Source organism: Crotalus tigris, unplaced genomic scaffold (assembly GCF_016545835.1).
Source record: "Crotalus tigris isolate CLP2741 ecotype Arizona unplaced genomic scaffold, ASM1654583v1 scf7180000018371.15429387391:27106975, whole genome shotgun sequence".
Classification (NCBI taxonomy): domain Eukaryota; kingdom Metazoa; phylum Chordata; class Lepidosauria; order Squamata; family Viperidae; genus Crotalus; species Crotalus tigris.
This window is the reverse complement of record NW_024096970.1, coordinates 2,577,443-2,596,627: the sequence shown is the minus strand read 5'-3', so window position 1 is coordinate 2,596,627 and position 19,185 is coordinate 2,577,443. Positions and strand designations below refer to the sequence as shown.

The 19,185-nt window shown below is 37.8% G+C and overlaps 1 protein-coding gene across 1 annotated transcript; it reads right to left on the bottom strand.

The window, feature by feature from the left end:
- Nucleotides 1-587: 587 nt before the first annotated feature.
- Nucleotides 588-19,145, bottom strand: QRSL1 (glutaminyl-tRNA amidotransferase subunit QRSL1). The gene is made up of 11 exons (XM_039351102.1): nt 18,669-19,145; nt 14,771-14,930; nt 11,352-11,450; nt 10,095-10,191; nt 9,823-9,999; nt 8,231-8,406; nt 8,021-8,133; nt 5,451-5,643; nt 2,832-2,949; nt 2,333-2,538; nt 588-855 (listed from the first exon to the last, which is right to left on the bottom strand). The coding sequence occupies exons 1-11, from the start codon at nt 19,110-19,112 to the stop codon at nt 644-646; spliced, it is 1,995 nt and encodes a 664-aa protein (XP_039207036.1). The 5' UTR covers nt 19,113-19,145; the 3' UTR covers nt 588-643.
- Between the last annotated feature and the right edge of the window lie 40 nt (nt 19,146-19,185).

The window sequence follows — 19,185 nt, the reverse complement described above, 5'->3', positions numbered from 1 at the left end:
AAAATGATCTAGGAAGCAATTAATTTGGTGGAGGGGGGTGCTTTTGGAGTCTTCATTTAAAATTAAGAAAGAAATACAAATAAAGTTATTTTAAACCTGCAACCAATTTGACTAAATTGCTGTCTTTACATTTATATAGTTTTCTAGTACTCGAGCTACAAAATAAAGTGGAACATACTTATAATTAAATGAAGAACATACAGGCAAGCCTCTTCCCATCATCAAAAAATCTGCAAGACACCCAGTTTATTTGAAATTCAGCCCCAAAAATGAAAAGACAGGGAACACTGAGGTTGACCTGATATTCATACTCATATTCCTCTTTAAATCTTGCCCTTTCGAATGATAAACGGATTGTCAATCTTTTTCACTCACGTTAGCAATCATCTGTAAATTTTAACTACTGTATTGTAAAAATCGACTAGCCTTTTATTTAACAGTGCTTTAGAAACTATCAATTCTAAACTTGAAAACAGTGTGATTGCTCAAAAATTAATCTGGATAATGTAACTCTGTATTGTAGTCTTTAATAGGAGTTGTTTCATTTATAAAAAAAATAGTACATTGAAAGCTTTGATACACTGAGATTTGTAATTTTCTAAATCTTTTTTATTATATACATAATAAACTTTCCCATCATTGCTCATGAAAAAAATTCTGACTTCTCCTGGTGAGACGTGGTGTCAAGAGGATCCATGATTCCTTCCAGGTCTAAAGCAGGGAACCCCACTTGTGTTTCAAACCATCTGGCCACGGTGAGAAGCTGAAGCTCATGAAAAGCACGGCCAATAAATTGCAAACCAATCGGTAAGCCTTTTGTTGAGAGGGCGGAAGGAACACTTACAGCTGGCAACCCTGAAAGACAAACAAACATTTTCTTTCTTTGCATTGTCTGATAAGAACATACGGTACAACAGCAAAGTAAAGCAAAAGCCTCTCTCTCTCTTGAAGGCAAATATTTAATTTAGTTTTGTGGCTTTTTAATTTGTATTTAAACAACAACCATCACTTGTTCTTCAAACATTTATTTTCTTTTATAGGCATAGATAATAAGTACTTATGATTTAGATTATATAATGATTTAACCCTAGATCTCCAGGGTCTGAGAAAAAATGTGGATGATTGATGCAAATTGTCCTTTACTGGGGCATGAGCAAGGTTTCATCATTCCAAAGTTCACATATTCTTCCTAACTATTCATCATTATATCCTCGGATTAGAGTTCCAAATACACCAAGTTTAATTTCTCACTTATTATCCACTAACTCCTACTTGGATAAACTAATATGAAAAAAATCACCTGAAAATATTTGGGGTTTTTTTTCATGTGGATTTCATCACAACAAATTATCACCTTGCTAAATGGGTAAATTCAGCAACCACATATTTTGCTTATAGTTGCTAATTTAGAAAATTACATACAAATGCTCAAAGACATAATTGATCAAGCTTTGACAGAGTACTGGTGTAACCAAACTTCAGAGTTGTTATTTGTTACAATTACATATGCCTCCAAAACCCCTTATGGCATAAACATCACTACATTATTTCCTTCCTCTTGTTTTGGATCATTGTTTTGTCTGATCAAGTTGATTTGAAAAAAATCAGAAAATCAGACATAATTTTGCAGACTTTCAGTTGACCTAGTATAGGGATATACGCAAACTTGGACAGAGTGCCAATTAGCAATACTTTGAATAGCTACGTGGAATATTGGAGTAGCAAGTAAGCCAAGGTTAATCACATCTGAGTTGCACACTAGAAGTCTGACTTGGCACCAGGTCTTTGTTGCATTTAATGTCTTAATATGTTTAGTTTTTCAGTTTTAACATGGTTTTATATGTTCTTTTAACTTTTCACTGGGAGCTGCCCAGAATTGGCTAGAAAATTGGCCTTTTCAGCCACATCAGATGCTGCCTTAGGACCTCTTTCCAAAGCACAATACCATAGTCTCTCGAGACTGAAGGATGCCAAAGGTGAATGGCGGGAGCTGCCCAGAATTGGCTAGAAAATGGGTGGTGACATAGATGTTTTAAATAAATAAAAATAAATATTGTGTTGTCACTTGCAATGTTATGATGGGAAACTCTATAGCAGGGGTGTCAAACTTGCCACGTCATGTGACGTATTACGACTTTTTCCCCATTGCCGGAATTGGGGTGGGCGCAGTTTCGGCATGACGCATCCGGCCCATGGGTCGGCAGTTTGACATTCCTGCTCTAGAGTGAATAAGTTTTGTAAAGGACCAGATTTTCCTGAAGGTTGGAAGCTTTTATGTATTGAGTTTTAATTCACAAAATAAAGAGTATCTATAAACTTCCACTTTTTTTACCAGCCATGTTGGCAGCCTGAGTGAAGATATCATCCTGTGCGCTGCGAGTCCTGTTGTCTTCCTGGATGAATTCTTGATACAACATAGCCTGATTCAAGGTAGTTGGGGTGAGCAGAATATCCACACCAGCACGGAAGAGTTTTGCAAAATCAGTAGCTATGAGTCTTCTCACTTTCTGGGCTTTGATGAAATAATTCTCATAATTCCTAAGGGGAAAAGGGAGGAAGTCCCATAAGAAACCAAAAACTGTACAGTGAACAATTATTCTAGTTTTCCAGCTGGCTAGGCAATTGGTGGGTGGCTATAAATTGAAGCAGGACACTCATATTTCTAAAGCTATTAATAAAACAATACATTCCTTCTAAGGCCAAATCAGTAATAATAATACTGATTTGGAAAGATGAAAAAATCTTGTACCCATGCGTAACTTCTCCCTTAATTGAACAACAAATAAAATGTCAGCTTTATAACTTTGAGCTTTAAAATATGCAAAACGTACTGTTTTAGCAAGAAGTAGTTCCCTGATAGAATTCTTCCCCTTACAACATCATTAAAACCTTCCCGGCGTGTGGCTGCAATCAAAGCTTCTGTGGACTGCTCAGCACTGCTACGATGCCCTAAAAGGAGGAGCAATCAGCAGTTGACAAATACATCCACACAACATTCAAAGCTGATTAAACTACACAATCCCATTCAGTAACTGTGAGAGGGACCTCGGAGTCCTAGTGGACAATCACCTAAATATGAGCCAGCAGTGTGCTGCAGCTGCCAAAAAGGCCAACACAGTGCTAGGCTGCATTAACAGAGGGATCACGTGAAGTGTTAATATCACTTTACCATATAACAAAGATGATTAGGGGACTGGAGGCTAAAGGATATAAGGAACGGCTGCTGGAATTGGGTATGTCTAGTTTAATGAAGAGAAGGACGAGGGGGGACATGAGAGCAGTGTTCCAATATCTCAGGGGCTGCCACAAAGAAGAGGGAATCAAGCTATTCTCCAAAGCGCCTGAAGGCAGGACAAGAAGCAATGGATGGAAACTAATCAAGGAGAGAAGCAACCTAGAACTAAGGAGAAACTTCCTGACAGAACAATTAACCAGTGGAACAACTGCCTCCAGAAGCGGTTGAATGCTCCAACACTGGACGTTTTTAAGAAGAGACTGGGCAGCCATTTGTCTGAAATAGTATAGGGTTTCCTTCCTGAGCAGGGGGTTGGACTAGATGACCTCCAAGGTCCCTTCCAACTTTACTATTATTATTATTATTATTAGTAGTAGTAGTAGTATAAAAGGTAGTATCAGAGGCTGACTTGTTATTGCTGCTAAACTTCTTACACTTCATTTACTCATCAGCCCCAAAGCTAAACATTTCACATGGGTTTTAACAGCTGACACTTGATCTAGCAATTAGAAGGATTGAGCTGAACCTTCTTCACCAAATATTTCTTGCACAAAAAGGATGGCACAAAGAGACGGAAATCCTCCCCAAAGATGTCTAAAATTTTTATGTCTCTTTCTTTTTCCTGATTCTTGCTGAAGAAGAAAAACGAGAGAGAGAGAGCTAAAATTAAGTGTAGTTACTGATACCTTCTCCTAGAATACTTGGATTAATATATTGAAACAAGCCAAGATTTATATGCCAACATTAAACCAAGACTGTATTCATTCCTCAGACTTGAGTACAAGATCACAGTTGAGCTTAAGAGTGTATGTACTTTTTGTTGCAATCAAATCGCTCCTCAAAGGACAAACCTGAGACAATATTTCCTTAAAGATAAAAGCACTCTTCCAAAAACATAATAAAGTTGTTTCCCACCATTCATCAAGCCTCAACTCAATTCAATAAGACTTTCTTGTTTTTAAAAAAAGCTTTGGCACAGACTTTGTCATCTATAATTAAACATTTATTTCATTACTGGTTCAGAGTTGGCTCACTCTTTATAAGTTGTTTGTTACTCCGGAACATATTAGTGGATCCTCATTTATTAAATTATCTTATTCTATGTGACATGATTCATAGACAAGCTCAATTTTATTTTTCATGCTTGTTGACGAATCTAAAAATATTTGGCTTTAACTTTGAACGCAAAATCTTCTATTATTGCAGTTTTCTACAGCTGAAGCTTCTCAAGTTAGCTGGGCCTAACTAGATTATCCACCCAGGCCTAAATATTTTCTACTTTTAGGCCTAGGTAAGATACTCCAAGAAAGGTCAATGTAGAGCATTTTTTTTCTAATCCTATTGTATCCTGGTTTTGGTATTGGTTTTCTCTAATTTCTGAGGCCATTATTTCCAATTACGTATTTAGGTGCCAAATTATCAAGAAATCCACAAATAGTTAGAATAATTTTTATAACAGGCTCACTCAAAAGAAAAGAATTGAAATACAACTTCCTGGAATGTCTCAGAACATTACTCATATTCATAAAATGCTAAATCCATTTTTTCTGTTATCTCAAACTTTATATAAGATTAAGGAGATATGCCAGATATCAGATTCCTCCTGCTAAAATGCTTAACTTCCTATATCATCAACCACAATTTCTTTTTATTTATTGACTCTAAGACTCAACCAACCTTGTACTTGACTCCTACCACAGCAACTGCATGGCCCCCTCCTTCTTTGTGGGGATAACGGAGAGTGGCCCAAGGTCACCCAACTAGTAGGCCAAAGGAAGGACTAGAACTTGGGTTTCTGCACATAGTCCTTTAACTACAAGATCAAACTGGCTCTCTTGTATACCATAGTAAGCCATGATATAATTGATTTGACTCTGTTTTACCTGGTTGTGTGTAACTGGTTATTATTATTTTTTTACAAATAACAGTGTAGGGTTTACACATTTTATGAATGCAACTCTTTTCACACAGCTGTACCTGTCAAGCTTCCTTAGGATTAGGCAGATGAACAAGTTATTAATAGAACGTTGCAAAACAAGAAGTCATATTTTATAGGGTCCCTTATCGTCAACTACATTGTCCGTTGAAGAACCAACATTCTTAATAATAAACTATCTTTTGTTACCAAGATTTTTACTACATAAGAGTTTGGTTGCAAATAACTACATGTGAATATTTAAGAGACGACTTAATATTCAGCTGTAAGAAGGCTTACCATATTCTAGACCATCAAATCGAGCCATATTGGAAGCTACCTCTGCTGCACATAACACATGATAACAGACAATGGAATAGGAGGTATGGGGCAGGCTCACTTCCATCACTTTAGCTCCAGCTCTCTCAAAGAGATCAGCTGCCTTGGACCACACAGCTAGAGTCTCACTAGATAATCCTGCAGTATGGTATTCCTGGGAGGGAGGGAGGGAGGGAGGAGAAAGCAGGACGTTATGCACAACCAGAAGCATTTCATAGGCTTCATCTGATCTGAAAATGTCAAAAATACTCAAGTGAATTTCAGGATGACAATGAAAGGTCCTGTGTTTGAGACGGAAATTTCTCTCTGGATTATACCTTATTTCTAATTCTGTATTAGGGACAGTTCTCTATACAGGGTAGCTAAGATGGCCTTGAGTCTGATACTAAACTGCAGCCTATCTCAGAGTCAACTTATTTTTGGAAAATGCTGGGATAACATGGGCTCTTGCTCAATATGAAGTAATATTAAGTAATAGCAGTTGTCATTCTAAGTATGGAATGAATAACAACGCTAAGAACTTGTGCTAAGGACATTTTATAAACCCAAAGTAGGCTTAAGAAGCTTTGGAAGAGTATACATCTTCTAAATGGGACTGTACTCAGTTACTCATGCCTTGCTCACCACTAGAATGTGTCAAGCTATGAAGATTACTTGTGTTAGGACTGCCATGCTGCTTCCAGTTTGCCTACAGTTGTGAGGGGGGGAGGGGAAGGTTTGGAATGCACAGGTGGATTTTATCCGGATGGGAACCAAGGCCACTGAAGAGATGTTGTGGCAAACAGAGACGTTCTTCTCATAACAACTGCCTGAGGATTAATTGGACAATGTGACCTGAACAGTTAGAGAGGGAAGGGAAAGTTTTACTCTTTTAATTATCCTTTTCCCACCATATTGCCAGAGCTGATTTTCAACTGTTTAGTGCTGGTATGCTGTACCCAATAAAGTTTTGCATTAGAGATGCAGTCCAGAGTCACATTTGTATACATTTGTTAAATAAATAAACACATTCTAACTAGTCACAGTAGAAATTTACAAAGCAAGGTTTAATATTAAGTTCTTCTGTTACACAATTATCAAACTTATTTTTTTTTGTAATAAATAACTCTGAAGAACATTAATCTGTAGGAGATTCAATAGCAAAAGGATGCTACACGGAAATAAGCTGCCATTTCAGCCATGTTCTTTATTAAATAAGGAATATATTTTTAACATGTTCATTAATTCTACATGCTTTTCTTTCTGTAATAGTACAGTGAATTCTTTTTAACAGCCTCCATTAATCTGAACACTCTCCAGAAGTATGGACTCCAGTTCCCATAAATCTCAGAAATGGCCATGTGGCTGGGAATTATGGAGGTGAAATTCTCAATGTCTAGAGAGTGCTCTTGGAGAAATTTTATTTATAATTAAAAAAAATCAATTCTCAATTCATTTAAGTAGTGAATGGAAAAATTATAAATCATAGGCTTTGGTCTTATATTCAGAATGTGAACTTCATTATCTAAAAAATACAAACATGAGCTTTGAATATCAAGGTTCTGGTTTTAAAATTTAAATTTTTGTAAAGGAAAAAAAAGTTCTGTAAAAAGTGCCACACATTTCCTTTATATTTTTACTCTGGCACTGACATAGATCTCTTCAGAAGACAAGAAAGGTATTTGGAGTCATCACAATACAACCAAAGATTTCACAATCCTCTCTAAAACATGCAATATGTTGATGTGACCATCTCATATTCTTGAAATATGAGATGGTCACATTACTTTTCATGTGTTGTGAAGTACAACTTCTAGCATCTATCAGCATGGCCAGTAGTGCCTGATGCTGCTGGGAAGATCAGTTTACGAATGAAGGCAAATATACGTGTTCCAGGATAATGTTCCAGGATCCAATCTGGGTCGGTCACCAGTTATGGCAGATGTGTCGCCAGATTTTACTAAACTAATCTTGCAGGATCCAATCTGGCTCGGTCAGTGGGACCGGAGGTTTAGTCTTCTGAACTTTTGGACTTGTGTTGGAGCCCATCTTCAAGGAACTTCTCTCTCCTCCTGGTAACTGACCCAGATTGGATCTGCAAGTTAAGTTTAGTAATATCTAGTGACATGTCTACCATATAAGTGGTGGGGGGGAGCTTAAATTTCACTTTATTTTTTGGTAAATGATACTGAATCAGTACAATCAATACAAAACTCAATGCCAAAGAACAATACATTCAGTGCTATACTCTTTAAACTAGGAATTAGGAACCTGTGTAAGGGAATACCTATTAAATTCTCACTACCTCTGATTATTCATCATTTTAAGACTGGCAGGAGCTGTACTCCAGCAAGGCTTGGAGAGGCACAGGTTTTTAGTCTTCCATACTGGCTCTATTACTTTTGTAAATTGAAAACATGAATCAAAGATAGAAGGGTATTAATTTAAAATGTAATGGTCATTAACTTAATGCTCACTAATTTTCCTGATTTAATGCAATTTAGTATTACATTTAATCTACCTTAATGCTCACTAATCATATATCCATTTACCTTAGGAACCCCAATGCAAAGATTCTTCATATCTATCACGTTAGGTAGCTGAAATGGGCAAAAGGGATCTTGTACTGTGGTTGAATCTTTTGGGTCATGCCCACCAAGAACACCTGAAAGAAATGGAACGGCACACACGAAATAACAGGAAAAAGAGAACTGCTAAACAAACTTGGGACAAATGCCTAAGGAAACACATAATTGTTGTACCTAACACAGCAGCTGCATCATCAACACATCTGGTTAAAATGCCTGGGACATCCATTGAGTTCACCAGTGGGATGAGACCATAGCGGGAAATGAGGCCATAGCTGGGCTTTAAGCCAACAACTCCACAGAGGGAGGCTGGATTTCTTGTGGAACCTCCTGAATCAGATCCCAGAGCCCTGAAATTGAATGAAAAAACAGGGGAATCAGAAGCAAATACAAAACTGTATCCCGTTAGGCCAGTGGTTCTCAACCTTTTTAATATGCCGCGACCCTCAACCGGTCGTAAGTCGAGGACTACTCAACCGGTCGTAAGTCGAGGACTACTCAACTGGTGCAGCACTGTTTGCAGAATGGGACTTTTGGCGGGCTCAGCAGGGAAGAGACAGCCTGGACAATTCCTATTGGCTTTTGAAAGCCAATAGAATTAGACTCTATTCAAGAGAGTCTATTCTATTGGCTTTCAAAAGCCAATAGAATAAAAGGGAGTAGCACAGCTAAGGAAAAGGGGAAAAAAAATGGCGGACTGCGTTGTTTGGAGACCCCCGTGAAATGGTCGTTCGATCCCAAATGGATGAGAACCACTGCATTAGGCTCTCTTTTCATATCTGAAAGCCATTTTTGAATGAATGAATACACATACAATTACATTTTCTTCTAGTTAACTCCTGAAGACTTCATGGAATTTTCTCAACAACAGTACACAAGTGCTTTACCATTACTTTCTTCTGGGTTTTTTTTTTTCACCCTACCCTGCTGCCTGAAATTTATTGATGGCCTCCTATCCACGAATTAAGTATGTCTAACCTGACAAGATTGACCAGATATTGTCATCTGCTGAGGCAGAAACAAACAAGCTACACTTAAAATGTGTGTGACCAACCAGTAATTTTTAGCTTATGCACTGGATCATTCATCTTTCAGCTCTCAGAAGAGGCACGTTTGCATTCCAATGTATCTTTAATTCCATTATAATTTGGAAAGAACTTTAAATGGTACTTGAGCAGGACATAATGCATTGTTGATATTCATCAAGTACCTGGCCCTGCTAAAGGCAGTCCTCGGCCTACGTCCACAATTAAGCCCAAAATTTGTGTTGCTAAGTGAAACATTTGTTAAATGTGTTTGCCCCATTTTACGACCTTTCATGCCACAGTTGTTCAGCGAATCACTGCAGTTGTTAAGTTAGAAACCTGGTTGTTAAGTGAATCTGGCTTCCCCATTGACTTTGGTTGTAGAAAGTCTCAAAAGGGGATCACGTGGCCCCCCCCAGGATGCTGCAACCGTCATCAATACGAGTCAATTACCAAGGATCTGAATTTTGATCACATGATCGTGGGGCTGCTATAACAGTCGTTAAGTTTGAAAACTGGTCATAAGTCACTTTTTTCAGTGGTGCCGATGTAACTTTGAACGGTCACTAAACAAACAGTTTGTAAGTTGAGGACTACCTGTACTACAATGTTCTAAATCAGTATTTCTCAACCTTGACCATTTTAAGGCATGTGGAATTCTGGGAGTTGAAGTCCACATGCCTTAAAATGGTCAAGGTTGAGAAACACTGTTCTAAACTCAACGTTGTGAGATCCTCTTACGCAAAGCATGTGAAAGATGATACCGCAGCAGCACTGCCACCAGAGCTTCCTCCAGTTATCAGCCAGCCAGGATCCTCGTGTTGAGCAGGGGACGTTGGCACAGATTTTTCTCTGTACTGCCTTGAATAACTCCAGGGGTTCCTCACTGGCCCAAAGGCCCCATCTGTACTTCCAGACCTGTACTTCCAAGTCAAATGGGAATTTTAAGAATTATGAATGAATAAGTGGGCTATTTTTATTTTTTTGCCTTTCAAGAATTTAATTCAACTTACCCCATAGCAAATTCATCTAGATTTGTTTTTCCAAGCAGTACAGCTCCTTGATCCAGCATTTTCTGAACTACCGTTGCATTGTATGGAGGGATATAACCTGAAAAAAAAATGTAAATACTGGATTGGCTAAAGACTCTATCTTATAATAATTAAGAGTGTTTTAGCTGCGTGACTATATTTTATAGTCTGATATATCTGATTGTCGCTCTTCAGTTAAAAAAAGGCGGTGCATAATGATACACTGTCATGAGAGAAGTTCAGACTATAAAAGCAGTGCTATAGTTTGGACTACATTCACATCACTAGAGCAAATTTCTGCTTTTATAACGCAGTCTTTCTCTTCTCTTTCTGCAAAATGCTGATGGGGAGATCTGCAAAAGGGGATCCTGTTCTGCTGGTGGAGGTATTCCATAAGCAGGAAAATGTGACTGGATTTCAACTGCAATTTACAAGGCCTGTAGTAACAACAACAACGTAACTACATCAGAATTTTGTCTGGAACAAAAAGCATAATAAAAGTGTTGTCTTGCGGAGAGATGGATGAGAAACTCATTTAATAAATAAATAATGCAGAAATAAATAATCAGAGAGTCTTTCCAAGCAGACACCACAAATAAGGTACTATGGCTCAGTCTTACAGCATGTGGCTTGCCAAATTTCAGTTTCAATCTATCATTTGAGACAGGAATAGAAAAATTTGTCTCTAAAGCACAGAGAATTTCTGCCATTGAACATGGTTAATATTTGGTTAGATGAACCCATGATTTGCCTCAATGGCAGGCAGCTATCCATGGCCCCATGCTTCTACATAAAAAAATATTTCACTCTTGAATCCTGTGGCTGTCTTGCTCATAGCATCAGGAAATCAGCAATTTCATCCTGAATTAGCTGGTGCTGGGAACTAATTGCTTGGTTTCCTGCTATTAATGACAGAACTCCATTTCCTGTTCACTTAGTGGCCACACAGATCAGTTGAAGACTAGAAAATTAGTCTGGAATGTCCCAAAATCACAAGGGCTGCATTTTGTGGCCAACAACTGCATTTTCTTATTCATTATATTGGAATTTTTTCCCCTACCTTTCTCCATTACTTTGTAGGAAAATATTATTTTGAATTTGATGAACTTATGACAAAACTCTGATCAAAATGATCAAAGGCTTCACAATTAAAGCCCTTGGAGATTAATGTGAGACAATTAAGACACTAAAAATCAGAGATCTAAAGTGTGGACTTGTTTTTAAAAAATTGAACTTTACCTTTCAACATCTTGGATGCGCATGTTGTTTCAATGCCAGCAGTGCTGAAGTTGTCTTTCACAGCAACAGGAATACCATCTAAATCACCCAATGGCTGACCTTCATTATGAAGAATACAAGGTTAATTAAATCAGTGTTTTGTCAAGAGTTACTTGAGACCATTTTGCTAGTAATAGTAGACAAGGATTTTTAAAATACGGTATAACTCCACAATACAATACAGGTAGACCTCAACTTACAATTGTAATTAAGCGCAGAAATATGGTTGTAAGTCATGGCAATCATTAAGCAGATCGCCACATAACTGTGTCTGACTTTACAACCCATTAGAAGAGCACAATGGTTGTTAAGCAAACCCACTGCACCCTACAGATGTTTGAAACTGTAAGTTAACACTGATTTACAGCAATAATAATAATTTGTGGTCATATCACTGCAGGATGCTGCAAATAGCTGTAAATGAGGGTCAGTTACCCAGTGTCTAAAATGTGATCACACGGGGTGTGTCTGGGTGCTGCCATTGAAATTTTGAAACTGGGTTTTAAGTAGTCTTGGAGAGGTCCATTGTAACTTTGAAGAATCACTAAACAATCAGTGGTAAGTTGGGGATTACCTGTATGCACAATATGTTGATTAAGCCATAATGCAGAGGTCTCCAACCTCTGGGAAGGAGAGTAGTTTTTGAATTGGTGCACATGCATGAGCGTATGCAAATGGCATTGCACATCCCGATGTGGCACTAGCGGCCCCATTCGTGCATGCACAAATGGGCTGTGCAACTTGCCTGGGGCAAGCAGCCCCATTCGCGCCTGTGTGCATGTGCAAACAGGGCCGTGGGCGCTAGTGCAAGTGGAGGGGAGTGTGCACGATGTCAACGCTGCTAATATTGAATATTCTTGCTTTGACAATACAGTGGGGCAAAAAAGTATTTAGTCAGCCACCAATTGTGCAAGTTCTCTCACTTAAAAAGATGAGAGAGGCCTGTAATTGTCATCATAGGTAGACCTCAACTATGAGAGACAAAATGAGAAAACAAATCCAGACAATCACATTGTCTGATTTGGAAAGAATTTATTTGCAAATTATGGTGGAAAACAAGTAGTGGTCAATATCAAAAGTTCATCTCAATACTTTGTTATATATCCTTTGTTGGCAATGACAGAGGTCAAATGTTTTCTGTAAGTCTTCACAAGGTTGGCACACACTGTTGCTGGTATGTTGGCCCATTCCTCCATGCAGATCTCCTCTAGAGCAGTGATGTTTTGGGGCAACACGGACTTTCAACTCCCTCCAAAGGTTTTCTATGGGGTTGAGATCTGAGACTGGCTAGGCCACTCCAGGACCTTGAAATGTTTCTTACGAAGCCACTCCGTTGCCTGGGCGGTGTGTTTGGGATCATTGTCATGCTGAAAGACCCAGCCACGTTTCATCTTCAATGCCCTTGCTGATGGAAGGAGGTTTGCACTTAAAATCTCACAATACATGGCCCCATTCATTCTTTCCTGTACACGGATCAGTTGTCCTGGTCCCTTTGCAGAGAAACAGCCCCAAAGCATGATGTTGCCGCCCCCATGCTTCACAGTAGGTATGGTGTTCTTTGGATGCAACTCAGCATTCTCTCTCCTCCAAACACGGTGAGTTGTGTTTCTACCAAACAGTTCTACTTTGGTTTCATCTGACCATATGACATTCTCCCAATCCTCTTCTGGATCATCCAAATACTCTCTAGCAAACTTCAGATGGGCCCGGACATGTACTGGCTTAAGCAGGGGGACATGTCTGGCACTGCAGGATCTGAGTCCCTGGCGGCTTAGTGTGTTACTGATGGTTGCCTTTGTTACGTTGTTCCCAGCTCTCTGCAGGTCATTCATTGGGTCCCCCCGTGTTGTTCTGGGATTTTTGCTCACCGTTCTTGTGATCATGTTGACCCCATGGGGTGAGATCTTGCGTGAAGCCCCAGATCGAGGGAGATTATCAGTGGTCTTGTATGTCTTCCATTTTCTAATTATTGCTCCCACAGTTGATTTCTTCACACCAAGCTGCTTGCCTATTGCAGATTTAGTCTTCCCAGCCTGGTGCAGGTCTACAATTTTGTTTCTGGTGTCCTTCGACAGCTCTTTGGTCATAATGAAGTTTGGAGTGTGACTGTTTGAGGTTGTGGACAGGTGTCTTTTATACTGATAACAAGTTCAAACAGGTGCCATTAACAGGTAATGAGTGGAGGACAGAGGAGCCTCTTAAAGAAGAAGTTACAGGTCTGTGACAGCCAGAAATCTTGCTTGTTTGTAGGTGACCACATACTTATTTTCCACCATAATTTGCAAATAAATTCTTTCCAGATCAGACAATGTGATTGTCTGGATTTGTTTTCTCATTTTGTCTCTCATAGTTGAGGTCTACCTACGATGACAATTACAGGCCTCTCTCATCTTTTTAAGTGGGAGAACTTGCACAATTGGTGGCTGACTAAATACTTTTTTGCCCCACTGTATATGCAGAACTGTCTGGTATTTTTAGAGTTAAATCAGGTGACAGTGAAAGGGGAGGAGAATATAAGGAAAGCCCGGGAAAAAGAAACGGAAGTAAATCTTTGCCCTCCAAGTTAATTGGAAGATATGAATCATGACCCCAAAATACGGGAGGGGAAATGCCTGGAATGTTATGTGCAAAGGAAGGGAAATTCAGATCTTAGCATCCACCATGTTGTGCTAACATCTCTGTAATACTAATAAAGGCTTTTTAGGTTGAAAAAATGCCTGAAAGTTCTTTGAAGTGTTTCGTTAATCAGACACATGACACACGCATGTGTGCACGCACCAGCCAGCCATTTCCATAGCCCACTGGCCAAGAGGCTCCGGCCCAATAGTGGGCCGTGGCCCATAAGTTGGGGACCCCTGCCATAATGACTTGATTCATACATCGCAGTAAGCCATATTTTAGGGTTTGTATGTCATGCTAAATACAAACAATATATATTAAGGCTTGTTGTGTGAACTAAGTCCACAACACTAGTTAAAGGGAACAGTTTACATTATTTTGGAATTCCATATTGATACATAGGTTCAACAATAAAATCTCTCTCTTGGATACAGGAATATCTATGAAAACACAAACCTAATCTAAAAACTAAAAACTGCTCTCACATATTAAGTTCTTTCTGTGGAGGATGACAACATTTAAACCAGCAAATATATGTAGGCCATTTACAACCTCTGAGAAAACCAGAGAAAAATGTTACTTTAATCTCCACAGACAGTTACTTTAAACAAACAGAAGTGAGATTTTTCTCTTGTATAAATAAAATAACATAGTGGTATATTTCATATGATAATCGTTAATTATTTCTCTTGAGGAAAAAATATTAGGCTCAGACACTAACAATTTTAGAAGAGAGCAACTATTTGGTAGTAGTATCTTACCTTGTCTGTATCTCTCCTCTGACGCCTGAGCTTGTTTTATTGCTATGTCTTCTGTTACTGTTATGTAAGCATTAAGAAATTTGGTAGTTTTTATTAACGAGAGACATTTCTGACAAAGTTCGGTTGAACTAATATGACCTTTCTTTAGTGCTGCAGAAATCTGAAATGACAATGAAAAAAGGGAAAGAAATACAATAATTTGAACAGAAAAAGTACTGTAGTAGTTATACAGTGAAAAAAGAGCATATATAACTTTTGATGATTAAAATACATTAATGCAAAAGAGAGAGAAAGGGAAAAAAAGTAAAAAGAGAAAAGCACACATATAATATCCATTTAGTATTAATAAAGAATTAATTCAATTCTAGGTAACAAATTCCACAGTACCAGGAAGATAAATTTCTATTTATGTAAATTATTCTTTTTCACTGAGCCCCAAGATCAGTAGAACCAAAACTCTTCATAAAATATATTTTAAGAATAAAGTTTAACATCACATTTACATCTTTAACCACAACATTTCTTTTTAAGGTTGTATTAACATATGCTATATTTGAAATGAAGACAAATGATAAGAGGAGATTATAAGCCAAAGAACTCTCAATTTTCTTACAATGCTAGCCAAAAAAATGAGTTTCAACGCCTTTTAAGAGTTCTTTGAGGACTTCAACAGACATAATATTTTCTGACTTCCGGTTCCAGTTCGCGGCGCCTCTAGCCGTACGAAGAGGCTTGTCTCGTCGGCTAGCTTCCCTCCGCCGGTAGACTCTTATGCGGGTCAAAAATTACCCTGGAGGGTGCGACTTCTGTCAAGGAGGCTTTGCTTGGCTACGGAGGAGCAGCAGCTCCTCCAGCTGTCCGAGCTATCTCTGAGGGCTGACGGAGAAGATTGGCCAGTAAAATGGCCGATCACCCTGCCACTTCAAACCGCAAGTCAAAGAACTTCTAAACTGTAAGAACCCCCGTGATGAATCCGGGTGAGACTTTTCCTTGCTACTCTCTCTACTTTATCTTGTTTTTTGTGCCTGTAAGAGCCTTGTTGGAATTATTTCCCTGGCTTGAAAAAGCAGCTTCTGCATGTTTGGGAAGAAAGGCGTTGTATAAAAATAGAACAAAATTTTAAAGACTATATTTTATTTCCATATTTTTTGGGGTACAGAAATTTTTTTTCTCTTTCTAAGAATTGTACTATCATCTTATGCTGGAAGATTATTTCTTTTTTCACATTATACTTTAAAAGACAGAAAAAAGGAAATGGTGTCTGGAAAATATCTTTTTTTAACCTACTGAGAACATCTAGTGGCAAAAACTTAATACTGTAACTTCTGGTTACTCTTTGAAGATGGAATAGGCCTGACCTTCAAATTATTTTTGAAGAGAAAAGATAAGCTGTGCAGCTGTGGGAATTGTGGGGGTGGACACTGCCTAACTTTTATTAAATATAGCCTCTACAAAAAAGAAAAAAGAGACTCTTTTTAATTACTATCAAAATGGAGAAACCTCAGTTACAATTAAACTGTAAACTTATATTGGAAAAGATTTATGAGGCTACTGCAGAAATATGTGCTACAATGAAAGAGTTTACTACAGAATTAAGATCCAGAAATCTCACTTCAAACATTCAAACTGATGTCCAGACTACATCTGACTATTCTATAAATCAAAACATACAGAAGAGAAATCAACAGAGATAAAAGAGGAACTTATTCTATCTTATAAACTTTCCATCTGTAACTTTGAGGAACAGAAGAAGCAAGGACTGGATTTGAAACTACAAAGCAACGATGCTTTAAGGATGAGAGAAATAGATGCCTAATGCAGAGGATGGGACTCCTATCTTTTCAAAGGCCACTGCAAGCAACAAAAATAGATCTACTGGCTGAAAAGGAAGCTTGGTTATGGAAACCTGCCTGGCACAGAAAAAAAGCTAGAATCAGACTGAAAAGAGAAATTTAAGATTGTGTAATGGATTAAAAGGCAATGTTGGATTTATGGACTATTTTAAGGATTAAGATTTAGAGTCAGAAGTAAGAAAAAAATATAGGAGGGTGATTATTAGAATAGATATTTTAAATAGATTAAGAATGTACCTTTTGGAATAATAGGTTTATTTTGATGAAAATTATTATGCATTGGAATTTAAAAAATGTTGGCTTTTTAGATTTGGATGGTTTCAATAATTAACTGAGTGTTTTAAATTAGTAAGATGACCTTTCTGTATGATAACATAGATGTGATAAGGCATAATCAACTGGATGAAATCTGAATTTTGTTTAATGAATTGAAATGATTTAAGGTTTAACATTGTTTTGTTATTTTAAAGAGATTGATCGATTGTGGGATTATATACGTATAGGGTAGTTTAATATTTTATTTTAATTAGGATATCTATTGTGTAGTGGAAGAAGAAATAAATGAGATTGGTGATAAAATGAGGGATATGAGAGATTAAGAATTAGAATATATCTGGAAGGGATACCTGAAGTGATAACTTGTTGATTTAAAGTTAAATTTGATTATGGTAATTGTAAACTGACAAAGTTTTAAAACAGGTTTAGCAGTAATAGAAATTAAATTAGAAATGGAATATTTTAAACATATTATGTTATTTGAGGGAAATAGAGAGGGAACAGTGAATGTATTGAGTTGAGTTGTTTATATATGTTTTCACTTTTGAATGTTTGATTACCCAAACACCACGGTGTCCTGAGTACTTTTTCTTAAGAATTAAAAAACCAATAAAATGTGTTTTTAAAAAAAACAGACATAATATTTCCTGATGAATTAATTTCTATCAGTTTCCTGCAGGTAAACCACACACACACACACACACACACACACACACTCACTTGCTGAGGCAATAGGAATAAGAGATCCACAAATAAATGCATTCCAGAATATTAATGTAGTGGTAGAATCTCTATATTTATTTATGTAAAAATGAATGAATTTTTGATATATTCTGCAAAAGAAGGCTCCATTACAAGAGAGGTATTCAAACACCATCTGGATTGTTCTAGATTAGATTTTTTAATTTCTCCTGCTTTTGGCGGATCAAGTCATAGACTCAGTAGGCCCCACTGCTATCTTAGACTATGCTCCATTTTTAACTACAAATACTAATAAATCTCCTCAATAAAAATCTCATCATCAGGATGTCATAATTTTAGGTAGCCAAATAGAGACACTTGTAACCTCTCAGTTTTGTACATACATAGCTGAATGTGTGCAAACGTGGATATCATATTACTATCACATTGAAAAAAGCATAATATACCTACAAATGAAATGTTAATTTATATTGGTAGTCCATGTATAAGATGCCATACACTAAATAAATAAATAAATAACCTACAAGTAGCATAATCCTGTGCCTGAAGGACCTCAATGTGTTCACTGGGGAGGTTACTCTTATACAAACTGCACAGGTTATATTCTTACGTAAATATAAATAGATGGTTTATTTTGTATGGATTTAGTGAGAAAGTCTTGTATTTGTATCATGTTAAGCACAAGTAGCTATCTGAATGTGTGTGTGTAAAAGGACTACTGACATTTATGGTCTCCTTTTGCACTGCCAAGATTGCAGGCTACGTTGCAAAAATCCGGACGAACTACTATTTGAGTTTTCCATATCACTTTGCTGTCATCTACTGGTCATCTGGATTTCTACTACCCACATCCGTTATAATAACAGCTATATATTACTATAACAGCAATCTAAAAAAAAAATCCTAGGAATCCACTACCGTCATGCAATACTGAAAATACTGAATTATGTGGATTTCTATCTTTTGTATACCAAGTATACTTGGACAAGCGTATCCCCTAAACGCAGAAAACGAATCCAGATCTAGAGACATAAATAACTTCCGGAGCAGCCAAAAAAATGACGCACCTCTTGGAGCGAGGCGCGCAGCATTTTGCCAGGCATCCCGGGATCGAAGAGTTCAAGCAACTCGCGGACCTTCCTCGTTGCACGAATCTCTGTTATTGATACGGCAGGAAGACACCCATGGGGGCATCCATCTTGGTAAGCATTTCTAACATTGAGAGCGCTGATTGGCTCAGCGCTCACAGCATCAAAGCATGCTGCGTTTGTATTGGTCCAGACGCCGGAGCCTGTCAATCGGTGCCTGGGTGCTTGCTTAGGTTTTTGGTGACCGGGGGTATCAAGCAGGAGATTTAGGATTAAGCCAGTAGATCTTTGCGCGAGTTGAAAGTCGTAAGAAGAACATTGTGGAGGGGTGGAGAGAAGTATTTCAATATTTGGGGCTGTTTTTCTGCTGGTGGAAGAGATTAGTTTCAATCGCCTTGAGGACTTGGTGCATGGGTGTTGCATTCTGGAATTGGAAAGAAAAAAAAATAGTTTTACTTCCTGTGAACTTTAACATCCTTTTGCTCACCAACCTGGA

Excerpts from the sequence above, each read along its gene's own strand:
- QRSL1 (XM_039351102.1), bottom strand. The coding sequence starts at position 19,112 with ATGCAACACCCATGCACCAAGTCCTCAAGGCGATTGAAACTAATCTCT. Across the intron at positions 10,000-10,094 it reads CTAGATGAATTTGCTATGGG|GTCTGGAAGTACAGATGGGG; the intron begins GTAAGTTGAATT and ends TTGGAAGTACAG. Across the intron at positions 856-2,332 it reads TCAGGCTGCCAACATGGCTG|GGTTGCCAGCTGTAAGTGTT; the intron begins GTAAAAAAAGTG and ends TTTGTCTTTCAG.